Genomic DNA, 18,493 nt, shown 5'->3' on the forward strand with positions numbered 1-18,493 from the left:
CTTTTGTGCAGCCTAGTAAACTCGATCAAGGCGGGCAGCATCCCAGAGAAGAAGATCAATCGGAGCAAGATGGCTTTTAAATGTATGGAGAACATCAACCTGTTTCTGGAGCATGCACGGCAGATGGGTGTTCCTGCCCAGGAGACCTTCCAGACCGTTGACCTCTGGGAGAAGCAGAACCTGCTCTCGGTCTCCATCTGCCTGCAGTCACTGGCCAGGAAGGTGGGTTCTCCAGATTTGTGCTTTGACTTACTGTGTTTGACACCCATGCCATTCTTTGCAGCCAAAAGAACCCCCCTCTCCTCCTTTTCTCATACCGACAGATTCCGACATGAATGCTCTGAAGTGGTTTATTGCCAGCCACTAGTGGCATAGCTAGTGCCTGCGACCAACATTTTCCATATGTTTTTTCACATGAGCTACAAAGGTGCATATTTCAGCTGCAATGGAGTCGTTGATGTGCAAAGTGCACAAGGCAGTGATCTTAAAATTTTCTCCATGCTTCTTCACTGCCCTCTTGCAATCACCTCATTCATATGCAGCAACCTGTGGTTCAAGTAATTCAACGTTAGGCAGACACTGCATACTGTTCGTAATGCATTTAAAGGTTTGTGGTAAAGGAGCAAGCACGCCACAGAAAATGTTCACTCTAAGGCAATGCACCCACTCTTCAGAGAGCCCTGCTCTCTCAAGTATCAAACCAATGAGTTTGATACAAAATGCATTGATGGTTATTACTAGGTACAATTACAAGTTAGGCTTAATTTTATTGTTATTTTATTATTAAGTTAGGTTTATTTTTACAAGGTACAAGTTAGGTTTAATTTTATTTAACTCAATTTCATAAAAAAGAAACTTGATGAGATATGCTTCTTGCTTAAGTTGCGGAGCAGTGGCTAAAAGCGAGACATAATAGCAGTACAGGAGCATCTCGAGAATGTCTCTGCCCATTAGGGAGAACAGCACAAAGATAGGACCTGAGGACATGAATGCATAAGGGAGAATAAACCCATTGGGAGCATTTAGAAAATGCACCTGAAGTGTGCAGGAAAGTTAGAGTATTGTTTCCATCCCACTGACATTTTGCATTTCTACGCATGGGTGCTACTTGTCTGTTTCCTCAGTGCAATTCTTCTGTAAATGGTCATTGCTATAACAAGTTTTTTTCATCACTGACCTAATGCTTTTTTACAGACACCCTGTATAATAGGTGGAGTTGGTCCAACTATCATGCACCAAGATTAAAAAATGTGCAAATGTCACATAGCTGGACAGAACCAAGGTAATGTTGCTTGCTGTCCTTTGGAGATACTCAGATTACTTTTTGCATACCATCTAATCACATAATTAGTATTAATTAATCAACTTCTCTAATATTATAATTAGATTAACAGTGTCAGTGAGAAAATTGTAGAGTAACATGAAAAACTCCCAATGCAGCTTTCTGTTGCTCATAACTCTTTTCCAGAGCATGAAAGAAGCCCGTGAATACACCCAAAGTGCCTCGAGCAACTAGTCGTGCGGCAATTTTGTCTATTCGCGGGCTTCTTTCACGCTAGGAAAAACTTTTATGTAGCACGTATTGAGCAACAGAGAGCTGTATCAGGAGTTTTTCGTGTTGCTCTGTAATTTTCTTATTGACACTTCATCTAATTATAATATTCGAGAAGTTGATTAATTAAGGCTATTTATGCAATTAGGTGGAATGCAAGAAATAATGTTTTTCCAAGTGACAGCAAACAAGATTACTTTGGTTCTATCCAGCTATGTAGCATTTGCATCTTGTGACGCAGCAGTAATCACGGCTTTTATTCCGTGTCAAAAGGTTAGGCGAACCGACCACGCCCACAGCAAGGAGCACACTCGAGAGCCAGCCCCACAAGCGATGATGAAGAAGAACCCCATATGAACCCCATATGATGATGATCGTGTACAGATGACAAAGAATAGCTTATAAATTCCCACACTAATGTCCCCTCGCGCGAGAGCGGCCATCCTGGCCGCAACTCGAAGGGGCGGTGAACGTCGCGTGAAAGGTTTCATACGAGAAACGTGGACAATCTCAGCGGCGCGGCAGCGGCGGTCATTTGGAACAATAACTGGTTCCACGCGATAGTTCACTGGAGAAGTCTGCTACAAGACTTTGTAGGGGCCGATGAACCGAAGCTGAAACTTGTCACACAAGCCAGGAGTACAAACTGGTGTCCGGAGTAGCACTTCCTCACCAGGGCGGAAGCACACGACGCGATGAGAGGCGTCGTAATGCTGCTTGCGGTCCTGTTGCCGTGCTTCGGTGTTGATGCGGGTGAGCTGGCGACAACGCAGTATGCGGGACACATATTCTTCGCAGGAGGAAGGACATTGATGGACAGTTGGCGCGAAGAAAGAGACGTCAAGACAGGAAGAGGGCGAACGACCATAGACAAGGTAGAATGGCGAGTAACCGGTCGTGCGTTGAACGGCGGTATTATATGCAAAGGTCACGAATGGTAAAATTGCGTCCCAGTTTCTGTGATCCGGGTCAATGTACATGGCTAACATGTCTGACAGCGTGCGATGAAATCGCTCTGTGAGGCCGTTGCTTTGCGGATGGTAACTGGAGGTAGTCTTGTGGGTGGTTCCGGAGGCTCTGAGTACTTCGTCTAGTAGTTGCGAGAGGAACGCTTTTCCACGGTCGCTCAGGAGGACGCGAGGAGCACCGTGACGCAGTATTAAGGATTGAAGTACGAATGCAGCAACTTCAGAGGCTGAGGCAGAACTCACACAAGTTGTTTCGGCATAGCGTGTCAAGTGATCAACGGCTGTCACAATCCATCGTTTACCGGTGAGAGTCACAGGAAGTGGGCCATATAGGTCAACTCCAACGACCTCAAATGGTTGCGACGGACAAGGAACCGGTTGCAGTTGTCCGCTTGGAGCTGATGTAGGGAGCTTTCGACGCTGACATAGAGCGCAGGAAGCGACATACCTCGCTACACTGGCAGACAATCCAGGCCAGTAGAAGCGCCCTTTGATGCGGTCATAGGTTTTCTGGAAACCAAGGTGACCAGCAGACATGTCGTCGTGAGAAGCCCGCAGGACATGAGCACGTAGAGAGCGTGGAAGAACAGGAACCCAGCGTTGACCGTCAGGGTGATAGACATGACGGTATAGGACGCGGTTGTCAATCTTAAATTGCGTCAGCTGCCGACGAAGGCGGGCGCGAAGCTCCTTGAAGGTGGTCAATGATGCGCCCACTGTAAGAGTGGGCAAGTTGATGAAATGGGAAGGATTTGCTGTCGTGTGGAGGCATCTCGTCGACAGTGGCCAACAAGAAAGCATCTGAGGAGGGATTGAGCGGAAGCTTGTCACGGATGGTAGTTGGAGCTCCATTGCATGGTGTCGTAGGAAGCGGACAGCGAGAAAGCGCGTCTGCATCTTGGTGTTTTTTCCCGCACTTGTAGGTAATGGTAAAGTCGTAGTCTTGCAAACGAAGAATCCACCGACCAAGTCATCCAGACAAGGTCTTCAGCGTCGAAAGCCAGCATAATGCATGATGGTCTGTAACGACCGTAAAGTGGCGGCCGTGAAGATAAGGTCGAAACTTCTGCACAGACCAAATGATAGCTAGACATTCCTGCTCCGTGATGGTGTAATTCTTTTCGGCGTTTGTCAGAACGCGACTTGCGTATGCGACGACCCTCTCACCTAAAGTGTCGTCTCGCTGTAGGAGAATGCCACCAATTCCGTGACCACTAGCATCCGTATGCAGGAGGGTAGGAGCAGCTTCATCAAAATGGCGTAGTACTGGTTCAGATGTAATAGCTTGCTTCAGATGGGTGAACGCAGATTCACATACGGGAGACCACAGAAAGGGAACATTAGAACCCAGTAATTTGTGCAGAGGTGACGCTATTGAGGCGAAGCCCCGTATGAATCGCCGAAAATAGGAAGCGAGGCCTAAGAAACTACGCAAATCTTTGGTCTTTTTGGGACGAGGGAAGTGCTGAACTGCAGAAACCTTGTCAGGATCAGGACGAATGCCATCTTTGCTCACAATGTGACCTAGAACTTTGATCGTCTTGCTCGCAAAATGGCATTTCTTGGTGTTTAGCTGAAGTCCAGCGTTGGCAAGGCACATGAGAACTTCATCCAGACGTTGCAGGTGCTGAGAGAAGGTTGACGAGAAAACAACAATATCGTCGAGATAGCACAGGCAAGTCTTCCACTTTAGGCCACGAAGAACGGTGTCAATCATGCGCTCGAACGTTGCGGGCGCATTGCAAAGGCCGAATGGCATGACATTAAACTCGTAGAGCCCATCTGGTGTTGAAAACGCTGTTTTCTGCTTATCATCCTCATGCATAGGTATCTGCCAGTAGCCGGAACGCAGATCGATGCTGGAGAAGTACTCTGCACCCTGCAGGGAATCCAAGGCATCGTCTATTCGCGGCATAGGGTATACATCCTTGCGTGTGATCTTGTTAAGTGCTCGGTAGTCGACACAAAATCGAACAGAGCCGTCTTTTTTGCGAACCAAAACAACGGGGGAAGACCAAGGGCTAGCAGAGGGGCATATTATGTTGCGTTGGAGCATGTCGGTGACGTTCTCGTCAATGACTTTCCTCTCGGCTAGCGATACGCGATATGGTCTACGGCGCACGATGGATGTACCATCTGTCTCTATCCGATGCGTCGTAATCGAAGTCTTTCCCAACGAAGATGAATGCGCGTCAAAGGAAGCTTCATGTTTTTGGAGCAAAGCAAGCAATTGTTGTGACTGCGAAGGTGTCAGGTCGGAACTGATGGCAGCTGCAAGAGCTGAAGGAGATGCGGCCCGTCCGGTACAAGGACCTTCAGAGGAAGCTGGTTTAAAGGAAATAACAGATATAGACTCTGATGCAGTGGCGCAAGCCAATGTAGTGCCTTTAGGGATGAGAATCTTTTCGGATGTCGGGTTTGTAGCGTAGAGAAGTGCAGAGCCATGATCAAACCTAACGAGCCCTGATGCAAAGGCTATCCCTCTTGCAAGACAGCGTGCAGATGGTAAGACGAGCACGTCGCCGCAGTCAATCACATCAGACGTGATAGTAACGATGCTTTGATGGCGAGGAGGTAACGCGGTATCTTCTGCAGCAAGGAAGTGAAGGGGTGTGTCATCTGCATGAAGTGAATAGGTCGTGTCGGTCATATGGAGAACGCGTTGTCCACAGCAGATGGAGGCGGAGGCCATAGAAAGAAAATCCCATCCCAATATGAGCTGCTGGGCACACGAACTTAGCACTGCAAATTGTACGTGATGTAGAAGTCCATCGATGGAAATACGAGCTGTGCACATGGCGATAGGTCGAATGGAGGCCCCTTGAGCAGCGAGTAGCGTAGGTCCTTCATAGGGGGTCGTAACTTTCCGAAGTCGCGAACACAAATCACGGTGAATGACTGAAACACTAGCACCAGTGTCTATTAAAGCTTCTACTTGTACACCTTCTACTACAACCAATATCACATAGTACGGACGCGATGGAGGAATTTCTGTCCTGTCGTTCGATGCAGCTTTTCCTCCAAAAGCTGCATAATTTAGTTTTCCGGACGATGCTTGGCGAATTGAGAAGCAGGTCTCAGTGGGGACGTAGAGCGGCGAAGGGGTGACCGCGAGTGGCGTCTCGCAGGACGGTAAGCCGTCTCGGATGCTACAGTAGGCGATGGAGAGCGTCCGCGCGGTGGACCATAAGGACGGCGTTGGTCATGGAAGCTCCCTAGACGTTGGAAAGTAGCTCCGGGCGAAAAGTCATCCCGTTCGTATACGTCATAGCCGCGACGCTCGTCTTGCTGGCGCTTGCGGCAAAAACGCGCTATGTGGCCACGATAGCCGCAGTAGTAGCAGATGGGACGAGGAGGACGCCACTGCGGATAGCTGGTTTGGGTAGGTGCGCTGGTAGTCATGGAAGCGATGTGAGCCGGTGTTGGTTTTGGAGGCATCGGTGGGACGATGACTGGAGGAGCTGCGGCTACTTGTGCGTACGTCGATGGGGCCCTAGGTGTTAGAGGGTCCGTGTACGCTGCACCAGCCATGGATGCCAATTCCTCCTTGATGACATCTCGCAGATTGGTATCGGAGGCATGAGAAGGCATAGGTCCTGCTGCTAAGCCAAGATACTGGAGCTCTTCTCGAATTATTGCGCGTATCATTGCTCGTAACGTAGGGTCGTTGGCGCTAGTGTTTGCAGTGGTGTCCAGCTGCAACCGTACTGATTCCAGTTCGTCAAGGCGCTGGCAAGTAGCGACGATATCAGCGACGGTAGTGGGGTTCTGGATGGCTAAAGCATTGAAAGCAATAGCTCCGATGCCTTTGAGGATGTGGCGAACCCTGTCTGATTCGGTCATGGCCGTGTGCACGCGTCGACAAAGAGCAAGCACATCCTCGATGTACGACGTATAAGATTCACCGGGTTGTTGCTTGCGAGTGTCGAGCGTCTTTTTTGCGAGGGCAGAACGAACAGCCGGTGTGCCGAAGATTTGGCGGAGCTGGTTTGAAAGCGCCCCAGTTCGTGAAATCAACCTCATGGTTGAAAAACCAAGTCTTCGCTACGCCTGTCAGATAAAAGGCGACGTGACGCAGCTTGGACGCATCGTCCCAACGGTTAGCCGAACTCACTCGGTCATAGTCGTCCAGCCAATCCTCGACGTCTTCACCGCGAAGTCCAGCAAACAGATGGGGATCACGCTGGTGCCCACTGACAACACAATACAGAGCGGCTGGGGTAGTCGAGACCGAGATGGTGGAAGTAGAAGTGCCTGTGGGCTCGTCCTGCGACATGTTGGCGGACAGCTGGCACAATCGGCGACCCGATCGAAGCTCCAGGAGGTTGAGCGGGGAGTCAGAGGACGGGGGACCGAAGAGCACACTCCACCACTTGTGACGCAGCAGTAATCACGGCTTTTATTTCGCGTCAAAAGGTTAGGCGAACCGACCACGCCCACAGCAAGGAGCACACTCGAGAGCCAGCCCCACAAGCGATGATGAAGAAGAACCCCATATGAACCCCATATGATGATGATCGTGTACAGATGACAAAGAATAGCTTATAAATTCCCACAATATTTTCAAATCTTGGTGCAAGACAGTTGGAAACAACTGGCATGTTCACACTATTCTCAAGATTATACAGGGTGTCCCAACTGCTTTATGCATTATTTTGTACAATTCTGGGGACAGTGGCTCCATGCAGGAGTAGTAAACAGACTATAAATTATTTATCTCTCACTTTTGAAAAACGTCTCAGATCACTTGTTTTTTTAAGCTTTGTTGGCACATAGTTGCTCCTACTGAAAACACTAGTTTTTGCTGATGCCATTTGCATTCTCATCAGCATGAAACAATATGAGCCAATAATTGTTTTTTTTTAGCTCTATGCATGTTTGAAAACATTCCCAATTAAATTAGCACACTCTGCTCTTGTCTCATGGGTAAAATTGAGTGTGCATGATTTCAGCTCACCTTTGGCAGCAGACATGAGAAATAACTGGATGAGCTATATCATGTATGTTACAAGTTATAGAGCTAGTAAATGAAAAAATTGTTGATTATCTTGCAACAATCATTTGCTTCCTCTTCTTAAACCATTCACATTCTCTCTTAGGTGTCTGTGCTTATCATGACAGCAATTCCGTTCTAAAATTTGGTACTTAGGATATAGGTACCTAACATTCCTTGGCACTATAATGTTGTATTGCAGTTTCAAATTTGGCAAAATTTTGTTTCGATGCTTTTGCATAGGCATCGTTGCTTTGCGGTTTTACTTTCTTGTGCTTCATAAGTGACCTTTCTTTTATGTACTCTAAAATTATTGTTAATTGCAATGAAAGCCATGTATGTTAGCAAGTGTTCCTGTAATTTAGAGATAATTTATGCTCTGCCATATCCAGGAAAGTTAACTTGCCTTTCTTTTTTTCTAAGATTTAAGTTGTGCTCTCATCCATTGCTTGCAGGCTCCCAAGTTTGGTGTCAAGGGCATGGGACCTAAAGAGGCAGAAGCAAATGTTCGCAACTTCAGCGAGGAGCAGCTGAAGGCTGGCCAGAATGTTATCAGTCTGCAGTATGGATCCAACAAGGGTGCCACACAAAGTGGCATCAACTTTGGCAACACCCGCCACATGTAAAGATCCATCTGGAACAGTCCCGTACCTCAGTCAAAATGGCTGGGATGATGCCAAAACACTAGAGGGGAACAAAGGCCATCCCACATCTGCAGAAGTGTCAAATTGGAAAGGCGTGATGCTCACTGCATGTCTGTTTAAATGCTTTGCCGGTTAGGAATAGGGATTTGTACATTCCAGGGTGGCTAAACACATAAGTGAAGAAAGAGCCTGATGGCACTCCAAGTCTAGTTGCAAACAGAACTTCCTCTGCTTACTTACAGACACTAGCTTTCTGTCAAGAATGCAACTACTTGGCTATTCGTATGTACCATGACGGTACAAATGGACAAGTAGCATGGAGAGTTGCACTTTTGCACAAAGAGCCTGGATAGCAGGGCAGTTATGTGCTTCTGAGCGTTGCAGCCACCATTAATGTATAGACACTATGTGCCACATGTTCTTGCTTCAAGCCCATTTTCCAAAGGTTACCTAGCACTTGGAAGCCAAATTTTGATGCTCTACAGTTAGAAAGAACAATGAGTGGCCTTTTGAAGAGCAGAATTTGTTACCTGTGCAAAAATGTTCCAATTTTAAACTGTTATTTTCGTACTGAATAAAGTACTACAGTTTTAAACATGTCTTCATTACACCACACATAAGGAACAGACAAATACTGTGAATCAGACAGGACTAGACTTCATGATATGCAAGCATCTGCATTACCAGTCTCATGTTCAGCTACTATGTGGCAGTATTGATACTTCAGAGCCTTGAAGGAACATTTAAAAACTGAAACTTAATTTATCAGGTCTCGCAGTAAAGCCAGTCTGAAATAATCCCAATGCACAACACACATAAGGCACAAAATCTGTTTGTATTTTGAAATAACTATTCAGTAGAATGATTAACATTTTGATGCTTAATTTTGTTTTGCAGCTTCTAATAACTGTGCTGAGGAAATAAGCAAAGGGAACAAACAACTGTTGCGGACTTCACAACCTAGTGGGAGGCGTTCCACTAGGTAATGAGATTGGGAGGTTACTTAATGGGTGTTTCTAGATCACACACATGTGGTGTTGAATGTTAACATCCTTGCTAGATTCTGAACTATAGATAAATGCAGTTTTTAGTGACTGTAAACAGGATATTTAAATCAATCCACTCTTCTGAATTACCATTTAGAGATGAACCATGATTAGCTATACACTGGTAGTGCAGATCCAGTTAGATTTTGACACAGACTTGCTAAATGAATTTTACTCTTTTTTAAATTTCGAAAGCTTGCCCTTAGGCTTAATACAAGATCAAATCAGTCTTTGCCTCTATTTTATCTTAGCCAAATTACAGCTGTAAATGCGAAGTCAACATATCCATTCCCATTGGACCCGCCCGGTCTTATGTGCTGGTAGCTCCATGGCACTGCGTATGAGCAACGAAGTGCGATTCATTTTCTACGGAGCAAGGGACAAACACCCATCAAAACCCACAAGGAAATGCAGCCCACGTATGGGGAAAGGTATCTCGTTTTGAGAAGTGTGAGGTGGGAGAGTTTGCAAAAGGGGCCATGAAGCCAAGACAGCAGTCCGACGGTGGTTCCACAGTCAGCCAGTTGAATTCCACCACAGGGGCATCTCAAATTTAGTGGTGTGATCGGACAAATGTCTGAATTGGTTTGGGAACTATGCGGGAAAAATAGTGTAAGGTATTTAGAATAGTACATCTATTTGTAATTGCTTTTATGTATCATATTTTGGCTAATAAAAAATAGGGGCAAAGACTGATTCGCCCTCGTACAAAGCACGCCAAAAGTACACGAACAGACTTGATTAATGTAAAAAATCTAGAAGTGAACGATGCAATGACCCATGAATCCAACATTCAAGGTTAGGTGGGTGGCCAGGCCTGAGGCCTGCTGCCCAGAGGTGGCAGAGACGGCTTAGGTCAAGTCCTGGGCACGTCCATAGCAAGTGTGTCACTGTTGCATTTTGGGCACAATGCATCATAGGGACCACGGTACTATTGTGGCTGGAGCGCAGTAGCAGATAGGGTGAGTGCAGTGCCGACATCCAGCCTCTGTAATATAACCTCCTCTCGGTGGGTTAATCCACTAGGGAGGTCTTACCAACACAGAGGTATAAGAGCTTGTGTGGTACCTCAGAATTTTCTTTTTCCCAGATCAGTTGTCCGCAGGCATCTTCAGAAAAATGCGGAAGTTGGGGCATTATAATTCTGTGGGTGGGTTGCCAAGGCTGCTTGAGGCGCGCACTGGACATGTATCACGATATCGTCATGGCAGCAATGAATGCCATATGAGAGTAGAGTGTACCGAGATACTCCACGTATGTCGTGGATGGCTCGAGTTGAGTCTGTGCGAATAACAAGCTGAGAATATTCAGCAGCTTGAACAAAACTGAGCAACGCGGCCAAGCCATCACGTATGGCGGCAAGCTCGGCAAGATGGGCTGGCGGTGCGGGATCGGCAACACATGAGCACGTGTGGCCTGCCTCTGGTATCAATTGACACACAAGAGCTGTGTGAATCATGGTGCCATTAACACTGGCATCAGTGTATGCTATGAAAGGCGCATCGTCTTGATTATCATCAGCTTGATGAAGGCGGGATACTTTAGCATTCGCCTGGCGAGGAACCGTTGCTACACAGATGACCAAGAGGCTAACTTTACACTTCATTTTACACTTACACAAGGGACATGTGATGCAATGAATTCAGATTTTCAGTAAGAGAATGGCTGCTCTCTGTGCATTACATGACTTGTATAACTCCACTTCTTGCTTTCAAAGGGCTCCTCACCAAGCCACATAGCAAATTTTGGTTATATGCTGGAAGTTGTTACGTTCCCTCTACGGAGCATTCTACCACAAGAATTTTTCAAATTGGTTCATTAAAGCCGCGCTAGAAATATTTTAAGTGCTGCGAACCCACAATTTCAGGACGAGCGTCACCGCTAACATACTCTCTCTACTTGCCCCCGCCTAACCTTCGCAAGTGAAATTCCTTCCCTGTGCTCTCCCATAGCGGAGCTGGAGGCGAGCGTGACGCATACGTCATCTTTTTCTTTACATCATCATCATAATCTTCTTTTTTCTTTCTTGATGCGAGCACATTTTAGGTGATGGTCACGCATGCGAGCTGTTGCGTTTGTCTCGTTTCGCGCAGCGCACGACAACATCTGACTAGCGATACAGGTCAGTGCTACACGAACACTGAGGCAGATGCAAGTGGATCACAGAGCATGACCACGCGCTGGAAAACGGTAGAAAATGAGTTTTGTTTTCTGTGCGCGCGACTGCATGACACGGGAACAAGCAGACGAAACAGAAGTACATCTCTCTTGTTGCGGTACTAAATAAAACAGACACGCATCACTCACTTTGCAAGTTTTATAATTTGTCTATTGAAGCAACAGTTCAAACAAATAACTGCTGTTGCCTTGAATAATTCTCAGTCTCGTGTCACTGTGAGCGACATCGACTGTCCGGCTGGGAGTGCGGCGACCGCAAGGAGGAGGGCACCGCACTTGGGTTTGAAACTTCAGCTCTTATTGCGGCACGTAGGGGTGTAATGCTTTGCAAGCATGATCATTAGTGTGTACTATATGTACTGCGCTTGTTGGAGGGTTGAACTAGGTTAGTAGGTTACTTTATTCAAGTACACCAAGAAAAGTCAGTCTTAAATGAAGGCTTCATAAACTGAAAAAAGATGCCAAAACAACAGAAGGGTGGTGCGATGCACCACAGTGAAGCTCATGCACTAGCTTTTTGTGATATTGACTTTGCATCTTCTCCGGTCTATTTAATTGTCCATTGATGAAAACGCATTATATTGGGTTCTAAAGAAGCCAAATACTTAAGAGTTTTGAAAACTCTTTTATGTGCGAACAGGCCCAAACAGACACACTAATGTGACACCATGCTGGCAGTATAATTTGGGTGTAAAATTGGTATTTATTTTGTGCACTGGTACCAACCAGCTTCTTTCATGCATGCAACAAGAATTTCAAAAGAATACTTGACCGGTCCCAACTGATCTCAACTTTAGACTTGTCTGCTCCCTTGCCCACACTGCAATCTACTACTCCTATATATTTTTTTGTTCCTTCACTTGTGCACTCCTTTATAGCATACTTCCATTAATTTGTTATTTCGGCTAATAGACCGAAGATGCCGGCCACGTCGGCACCCATGCATTTCTATTGGCCCAAGCTTCCATTATCCTAAAAATTGGCCTACATCGGATAATGCGAACTTCACCAGTCAGCATGCAGGCGTGTGACCCCAATCACGACCCCTTTCGTGGCAGCATGTCGCGGCAGAGCTTAGGGGACAGTGAATGCATTGAACTCATCTCCCATTGAAAATGCCCATTTTCGGCCTTCACCAATAACACTTTCAAGCAATAACGGCAGCTTGCAACGTCTGATTACAGTATTTACCCAATTTTAATGCTCGTCTTACTCCAAGAAAATTGTACTGACAATCAGATACCAAACCGCGTTCACGCCGTTTGTACGCTTTACCGCACAACACGGCTGCACTGCGACAAGGCTGACTTTAGGAAACCGGCTGCCGCTGTGCAACAGGACCCTCGCCCTTATTTCTGGTTGAAAAGGCCGGTGCACATAAAATTTTTACTTTGTTTAGGGGCTTTAATGTCATTTCTATGCTGGTTTTCTACTTTAGATGCATAAAAGGCAGGCCGGGCGCACGTTTGATTTTGGGGCGTGTTAGAATTGGGCAAATACTGCGAAGTGAATCAGCAGCATTTTGGAGTATTTTCTGCATGTTTAGTTCGACTCGCCGGATAATTCGATGAATTTCTTCGGTCCCGTCAGCGTTCAATTAACTGAAGTCGACTATACTATAATTCATCAACTGGCTCTACTCTGCTCCTTACCAACACCTTCTGTCACGAGTCTACCAATGGCCACTTCATGTTGTTTCTCTCGCTCCAGTTGACCAAGCACCAGAAGGATGCAGGTGCTTAGAAGCTACTGCTAAATGATTTAGCCCAAACTTTTAGTCAAAGCTGCTTCACAACACAGGGACAGAAGTGCCAGTGAAGAGCTGGCTATGCTCGACACTTGTTTTCGCCTTGTTCAAGTTGTTTGTTGGCAACTGTTGTACCACCCTTCCTTTGACAATGAACCAAGGTGTGAGAGATTTGGAACTGGTTCCTTCAACAATGACTCTTGCACATCAGAGGGATGCACCACCTGAGCAGCTCAGACTGCAGCTACTGTTTTGTTCTTTCAGTGACGACGAACAAACCATGCAGTTGCAAATTTTTTCATTTCTTTCACCCTGAACAGCACCCATTGTGATCAGGAAAACACATCTATCGCGGATACATCAAGATTTTAGGCACATAAGATTTAGGAAATTGGTTGCAGAAATCTCTGAAATGCACTGCCAATATGTGCCTGCTGAGATGCCCCCTTTTTGTGTTCTGTAGATCACGAGCATGTATTCGCAACCGTGTATGGTCGTCGGTACGCCTGTAGATTTTGCCTAGCCGAGTTCACGGCCGCCTGCGCTCATGCGATTCCGGAACTACAAAGCCAGAACCGCTTAGAAATCGTTCGATATTGAGTTACCCATCGCGATCAGGAAAACACAGCTATCGCGGATACATCAAGTTTTTAGTCACGTAAGAGTTACAAAATGGGTTGCAGAAATCTCCAAAATGCGCTGCCGATATGTGCCTACTGAGATGCCCCACTTTTTGTGTACTCCTGTAGATCACGAGCATGTATTTGCAACTGTGTTTGGTCGTCGGTATGCCTGTAGGATTTGCCTAGCAGAGTTCACGGCCGTCTGCACACTTGCGATTCCGGAACTATGAGGCCAGAACCATTTAGAAATCATCCTATATTGAGTTACCTATCGCAATCAGGAAAACATTTCTATCGCAGATAAATCAAAAAAGTTCTTAGGCATGTAGGGCCCTCTGGGCTGTACCTGTCGGCGATAAGGTAGCCTTGCCGCCTGTGGGATTATCTGACTGAGCTATGTTGAATGCTCGGTTGCCATAGTCAAAAGTTCGAATCCCTCCATAAGTTCTTTTTTTTTTTGACGATGGTGAGCTTGAAATTCACCTCCTCCAGTGCACAACATCTACAGGCTTAGAGTGACGCCTGTCACCGGCAAAAGATGCTGAGAGCGAGTGGGGCTATACTAATCCAGGTACAACCAAAATAGGAAGGCCCACCAAGCTTCAACAAGACACTACCTCACCAGAACAGGTATTGGCCTCCCTGGTGCAGTATTCGGCCACTCCCTCCCAAATGACTTATCGCCTTGGATTAACTACCCAATGGCCCTCAGTCCCCAGCAGCTGTGGAGCACCTGACCAAGGTGGCGGTCAGACCTGTACGTAATGCAGCAGAGGGTGCTAAGAATCTCGGGGTCCAGACTCCGGACAGGCCGCCAATGGAAACTGACCCTTGCAACGTTTAAGACCCAAACTCTCTCGAGTGAGGCTAGTTTAGCAGGACTCTCGAGGAACTATCGAACATTGTTCGGGATATCATCGGCCTTTCATAGTGAGATTAGAAGAACTGGTGAGGCTTATACGTTGCTGAATAAGGGACATGCCATCTGCTATATAGGCCTCCTAGATAAGTAATACGGGGTAGGATTCCTAATCCATAAGGACATAGCGGGCAACATTGACGAATTCTACAGCATTAATGAGAGGGTAGCTAATCAAACTTAATAAGAGGTATAGATTAAAGGTAGTACAAGCCTACGCTTCAACATCCAGTGACGATGATGAGGAAGTAGATCAGTTTTATGAAGATGGCAAAGTAACGATGAGAAAAGTGCAAACTCGGTATACTGTAGTAATGGGCGACTTCAATGCAAAAGTGGGGAAAAAATTGGAGGACGCTTAAGCTTCGCTTTCAAGAGCGGAATGCGATAGCGTCATCACACCCCGCTTGCACCGCCCACTCATTCGCTCGGCATGCTCTTGAGTCACACAAAGACGAAACGTGCGCCTGAGCAAGCAGAACGAACCAAAGAACTCTGTGTCTCGGAGGGAGAAACGATTTACGTGAGCCAAGCGTGATCGGCACGGACAACCGGGCCGCGACGCGCCATAAAGGCAGACGCAATCATGGGGCTGACGCCTCGATGGGATCATCCTCTATCTCGCTTGGGAGCACCACGCAGACGCATGACACCTCGCCAGCAGCCCGGCACATATCGCAGGGGACGCTTTCTCACCAGACGTGCTACGGCGCAGCGATCGCGTCAGAGGCGTCCCGCATCGGACGCTGCACCTAGAAATCGCACTGTGAGAGGAAAGTGGAGCCGCGTCGCCTAAACACGAGCGTTCGAGTGACGCACGCTGAAAGTTCGAAGGGGCGAGAGTGAGAAAACTTATTCAACGCAAGGGTATTGGGGCATCCTCGCACTGGTCCCCGCACGGCCCCAATGCGCTCAAACGAGACGAAGGGGAGAAGCGGGCGAGTGGCGCACCACCTGTTGGGGCAGCGTCGTACATTGCGAGGAGGGGGGCAATGTACGACGCTACCTAGCTTCTGTGTTTGCCGCAAGATGGCTCTGCGTGTGCGCACAAGAAATGTAGCGGAAATGTACTTCGCTACTCGTTTAACTGCGACTTCTGTAATTTACATGCTCATAATTACTGATATAAGCCGCGGTATAACTTTCTACGGCACGTTTCTGAGGCAACACCGCATTCAATAGAGGTGCTTTCGACTCGCTTTGAACCATCAAACTGATGGCTGAGTGGTAGCGTCTCCGTCTTACACTCCGGAGACGCTGGTTCGATTCCCACCCAGCCCATCTTGCAAGTTATTTATAAATTGCCTTTCGGAATTTTTCGCTCACGGCCAACGCCACCGACGACACCGGCTTTTCTGCGACACGAGCTCCTTAATGCTATCGCGTTAAAAGCAGGCTGGTGAACAAGCAATTGGCAACTACGACGTCGATTCTTGTAACGCTACAGGAGAGATGGTGGTAGAATTTGCAGAAAGGAATAAGCTTCCAGTAATGGACTCCTTTTTCAGGAAGTGTAGCAAGAGAAAGTGGACCTGGAAAAGCCCTAATGGTGAAACAAGAAATTAAATTGTCCTCATACTTTCTGCTGCATGATCCCAGCTTGTAGGATGTAGCAGTCATAGGCAGGGTGCAGTGGTCATAGGCTAGCGAGGGCTAGGATTCACCTCAATTTGAGGAAAGAGAGCCATAATGGCCAAGAAGAGTCAACCTAGAGGCAATAAGGGTAAAAGCAGATAAATTCCGGCTGGTACTTGCAAACAAATATGCAGCCTTAGAACTGATGATGACATAGAGCTGATGACATGGGGCTAACAGTTTCTTTTCTTTTAGTTTTTTGTTTCTTGAGTTGCTTCTTTTTTCTTCTAGTATGGGTGTACGACATACACCGCTGTTGCCACTGCCTGTAGGGCCTCGGGCCTCGTCAAGCTGCTCAATGAGCAGCTTTTTGTCTGGAGTCCGTCTTTCCTTTCCTTGAGGAAAATAAAACCAATTCTGATTCTAATAAATGAAACCGTAACTAGGCTGGCTTCAGAGGCAGCAGTTGAAGTGGGAGGCAAGGCACCACCAGTAGGCAAGCTCTCCCAAGTAACAAAGGACCTAATAAACGACAAATAATGAGTGTCCAACTCAAGAGATGATAGAATTCGCGGAACTGTCAAAACTGATCAACAAGGCGAAAATAAGTGATATTCGAAACTATACCGTGAGAAAGACTGAAGAAGCCGTAAAAAATGAGCGCAGCCTGATATCAGTGAGAAACTTCGCATAGGACAAACCAAGATGTTTGCACTGAAAGATAAGCAGGGTAATATCATCAGCAATCTCAAAGATATATTAAAAGAAGCGGAAGAATTCTATACTGACCTATACAATACCCAGACGAGTCGGAATGCCTCTATTACTGTTTTTAACAGGATACGGAAACTCCTCCTATAGCTAGCGGTGAAGTCGGAAGGGCTTTGCAAGGCATGAAACGAGGAAGAGCGGCAGGAGAAGATGGAATAACAGTAGATTTAATCAATATTAGAGGAGACTTAATGCTTGGAAAACTGGCAGCTCTTTATACGAAGTGTCTATAGACTGCAAGGGTCCCAGAAAACTGGAAGAATGCAAACATTATACTAATCCACAAAAAAAGGGAGACGTTAAAGAATTGAAAAATCATAGTCCCATTAGCTTACTCCCAGCATTATATAAAATATTTACCAAAATAATCTCCAATGGAATAAGGGCAATACTGGACTTCATTCAACCAAGGGAACAGGCTGGCTTCAGGAAGGGACACTCTACAATGGATCACATCCATGTCATTAATCAGGTTATCGAGAAATTCGCAGAGAACAATAAGCCTCTGTATATGGCTTTCATAGATCACGAAAAGGCATTTGATTCACTAGAGATACTAGCAGTCATAAAGGCATTATGTAATCAAGGAGTACAGAATGGTTACGTAAATACCTTGGAAAATATCTACAGAGGTTCCACAGCTACCTTAATTCTACACAAGAAAGCAGCAACATACCTATATAGAGGTCAGACAGGGAGACAAAATCTCTCCAATGCTATTCACTGTGTGCTTGGAACAAGTATTCAAGCTATTAAACTGGGAAGGCTTAAGAGTAAGAATCGACGGCGAATATCTCGGCAACCTTCGGTTTGCCGACGACATTGTTCTGTTCAACAACAATGCAGACGAGTTACAACAAATGATTGAGGACCTTAACATAGAGAGCGTAAGAGTGTGGTCGAAGATTAGTTATGCAGAAGACAAAGATAATGATGAATAGCCGGGCAAAGGAACAAGAGTTCAGGATTGCCAGTCAGCCTCTACAGTTTGTGAAGGAGTAAGTTTACCTAGGTCAATTAATCACAGGGAACCCTAATCACGAGAAGGAAATTCATACAATAAAAATGGGCTAGATTGCATACGGCAGACATTGTCGGCTCCTGACTGGAAGCTTACCATTATCATTGAAAAGGAAGGTGTACAATCGGTGCATTTTACCAGTGCTGACATATGGGGCAGAGACTGACAAGGAAGCTTGAGAACAAGTTAAGGACCATGTAAAGAGCGAGAGAACGAAGATTGCTAGGCATAACGTTAAGAGACAGAAATAGAGCAGTTTGGATCAGAGAGCAAACGGGCATAGACAATATACTAATTGACATCAAGAGGAAAAAATGGTGCTGGGCAGGTCATGTAATGCGGAGATTACATAACTGTGGGACCATTAGGGTTACAGAATGGGTACCAAGAGAAGGGAAACACTATCGAGGATGGCAGAAGACTAGGTGGAGCGATGAAATGAGGAAAGTCGCAGGC

At 46.3% G+C, this 18,493-nt stretch overlaps 1 protein-coding gene across 1 annotated transcript in view; it reads left to right on the plus strand.

Annotated features, from left to right (window-relative positions):
• Nucleotides 1-8,752, plus strand: part of Chd64 (calponin 3) — an 86,086-nt gene extending 77,334 nt beyond the window's left edge. The window contains exons 3-4 of the mRNA XM_065434536.2: nt 12-222; nt 7,969-8,752. Of these exons, the coding sequence (XP_065290608.1) occupies nt 12-222; nt 7,969-8,139 (382 nt within the window). The 3' untranslated portion in view covers nt 8,140-8,752. The remainder of the gene's footprint in view (nt 1-11; nt 223-7,968) is intronic.
• Nucleotides 8,753-18,493: the final 9,741 nt, after the last annotated feature.

Source organism: Dermacentor albipictus, chromosome 5 (assembly GCF_038994185.2).
Source record: "Dermacentor albipictus isolate Rhodes 1998 colony chromosome 5, USDA_Dalb.pri_finalv2, whole genome shotgun sequence".
Lineage (NCBI taxonomy): Eukaryota > Metazoa > Arthropoda > Arachnida > Ixodida > Ixodidae > Dermacentor > Dermacentor albipictus.